This window comes from Cornus florida, unplaced genomic scaffold (genome assembly GCF_030987335.1).
Source record: "Cornus florida cultivar Cherokee Brave unplaced genomic scaffold, ASM3098733v1 CherokeeBrave_3.0.0_Hap2_Chr01, whole genome shotgun sequence".
NCBI lineage: Eukaryota > Viridiplantae > Streptophyta > Magnoliopsida > Cornales > Cornaceae > Cornus > Cornus florida.
In genome coordinates this window covers 100,094,131-100,096,200 of record NW_026775571.1, presented here as the reverse complement: position 1 = coordinate 100,096,200, position 2,070 = coordinate 100,094,131, and the positions used below count along the sequence as shown (strand labels likewise).

Sequence of the window (2,070 nt, the reverse complement as noted above, 5' to 3'; positions counted from 1 at the left end):
TTTAAACCAATAATTTTAAGTCTTTAATGTGTTTTATAATTCATTTAAGAACCCCCCCATCAAATTTCAGAATTGCCTTTTAGCCCCTGGAGAAACAAAAATCCCAAAATTTCACGTACTAGACAAATACAAAAGGTTGAGGGGGCTCCAATTTAAGGTAGAGGAGGCTCCACTTGGGTAGAGGGGGCTCCAATTTTAAGTAGAGGAGGCTCCACTTAGGTAGAAGGGGCTCCAATTTTAAGTAGAGGAGGCTCCACTTGGGTAGAGGGGGCTCCACTTGGGTAGAGGGGCCTCCAATTTTAAGTGGAGGAGGCTCCACTTTCCTCAGCCTCCCAGTACGTATTTTTATTCCACGAATTTGCGATTAGCAGTGGACAAGCTCTCACAGAAAATTCCTATATAATTAAGAAATTTAAATATCCAAATCCATACAGGTCTGCGAGACACATAAAACAAATCCATACAGTTTTAAAGATTAATACTCCGTGTCCAATTTTACATTATTCTATCCTTTGAGACTTTAATCTACTCTGGACAACCTCTAAAAGATTCATTACAGTATTTATTTTCTTCAGAAAACTTAGAAATTCAATAACCAAAAAGCTTCCTCACTGAAAACTGAAAAACAAAACAAACAGAACGTAAAAACCATAAAGGAACAACATAGAGCAGGCTCCAAAACCTTGGAGCCGCCTCCAATGGCCTTGGAGCCGCCTCCACTTCAAGGAGAGCCGGCTCTCTCCCTCCTTTGCCTCGTGTTTTCTTCTTCAGTCATCGTCTACACCTCCGACACTTCACAGCTTAGGTTCCCAGAGGTTCTAACTTAGTCCCAGTAGATTCCAACCCTTGTTTAAATCTTTATTATATTTACTAACATGGAATTGAACAGAAAACAGTGCAAGGAAAAAATTCAAGTTTAAACAATTTATCAATCATAAAAGTTACGATTGAAATTTTAAATTATGGAAATAGATTGCGTTTTTTTTTTTTTTTTTTTAAAATATATAATCCATCCTGGAACTATTTAAGTATGCAAAGAACACGAAGCCTAAGGGAGAGAGTTAAGACAGAACTTGCCTTTGAGACTTTTGTTCAAAATCTCTACGTCGTCTTCTAAGGTTCCGGCGATTCCTACTGCAAAATTCCTCCTCTGTTCCCTCTTTGCCTCCACAGACGTGAATAGATTTTATTTGCTTTTCCTAAAACCCTTAACAGACGTATCCTTTATATTTATAGAGTTATACCAAACCCTAAATTAATTCAAGCCCTAAACTGAATCCTAATCGGCCCATAGAAAACTTAATTAAAGTTTAATTATGTCGGCTACATCCGTGACGTCTAAAACCTAATTTAACAAAAACACAATTAACTTAAATCAAATAAATAAAGTAATATAACCATGCAATTAAAACAATTAAGAAATCGATAATTAAATAAAAATCAAGTAACTCAAGTAAAATTGACAATTAAATAAAAACCAAATAACTCAATAATACACCATTAATTACACCAAAACAAAGTTATCATTAAATAAATAAAACACAATTTAAACAATTAAATAAATTCATTAATTACACCAAAACAAAGTCACCATTAAATAAATAAAAACACAATTTAAACAATTAAATAAATTCCAGGACTATCCTTGTTAAATTAGGGGTATTACACCTTTGCCATTGTAGCGTCTTGGTCGGTCAAGATCGTCCTTGGTGCTTTATGGGACATGGCATTTAAGAATGTATTGAATAACCAACCAAAAGAATTGGTTATCTCATCATACATGAAAACTGCTCCAAACACAACTGTCTCTCGGTGATGCTTCAAACTGAGAAAAACTGCAAAAGGCCAATTCCTATAAACAAGTTTGTACGTGGTATCAAATGTCAGCAGATCTCTAAAATGCCCATAATCTGATATCATTTTTGAATCGGCCCAAAATATATTTGTTATCATTGCACCGTTGTCTAATTGCACGGCATTGAAGAATGATGGATCTTCCAAATACTGTGTCTGGAAATAATTCATCAGCCAATTTGCATCACCAAGTTCAAAGTCGTTTTGTCTTCTCAT

At 35.0% G+C, this 2,070-nt stretch overlaps 1 protein-coding gene across 1 annotated transcript; it reads right to left on the bottom strand.

Annotated features, from left to right (window-relative positions):
• Positions 1 to 588: 588 nt before the first annotated feature.
• LOC132278769 (protein FAR1-RELATED SEQUENCE 5-like) lies at positions 589 to 2,070 on the bottom strand. The gene is made up of 2 exons (XM_059780658.1): positions 1,669 to 2,070; positions 589 to 618 (listed from the first exon to the last, which is right to left on the bottom strand). Exons 1-2 carry the CDS (start codon positions 2,068 to 2,070, stop codon positions 589 to 591), a joined length of 432 nt encoding a protein of 143 aa, XP_059636641.1.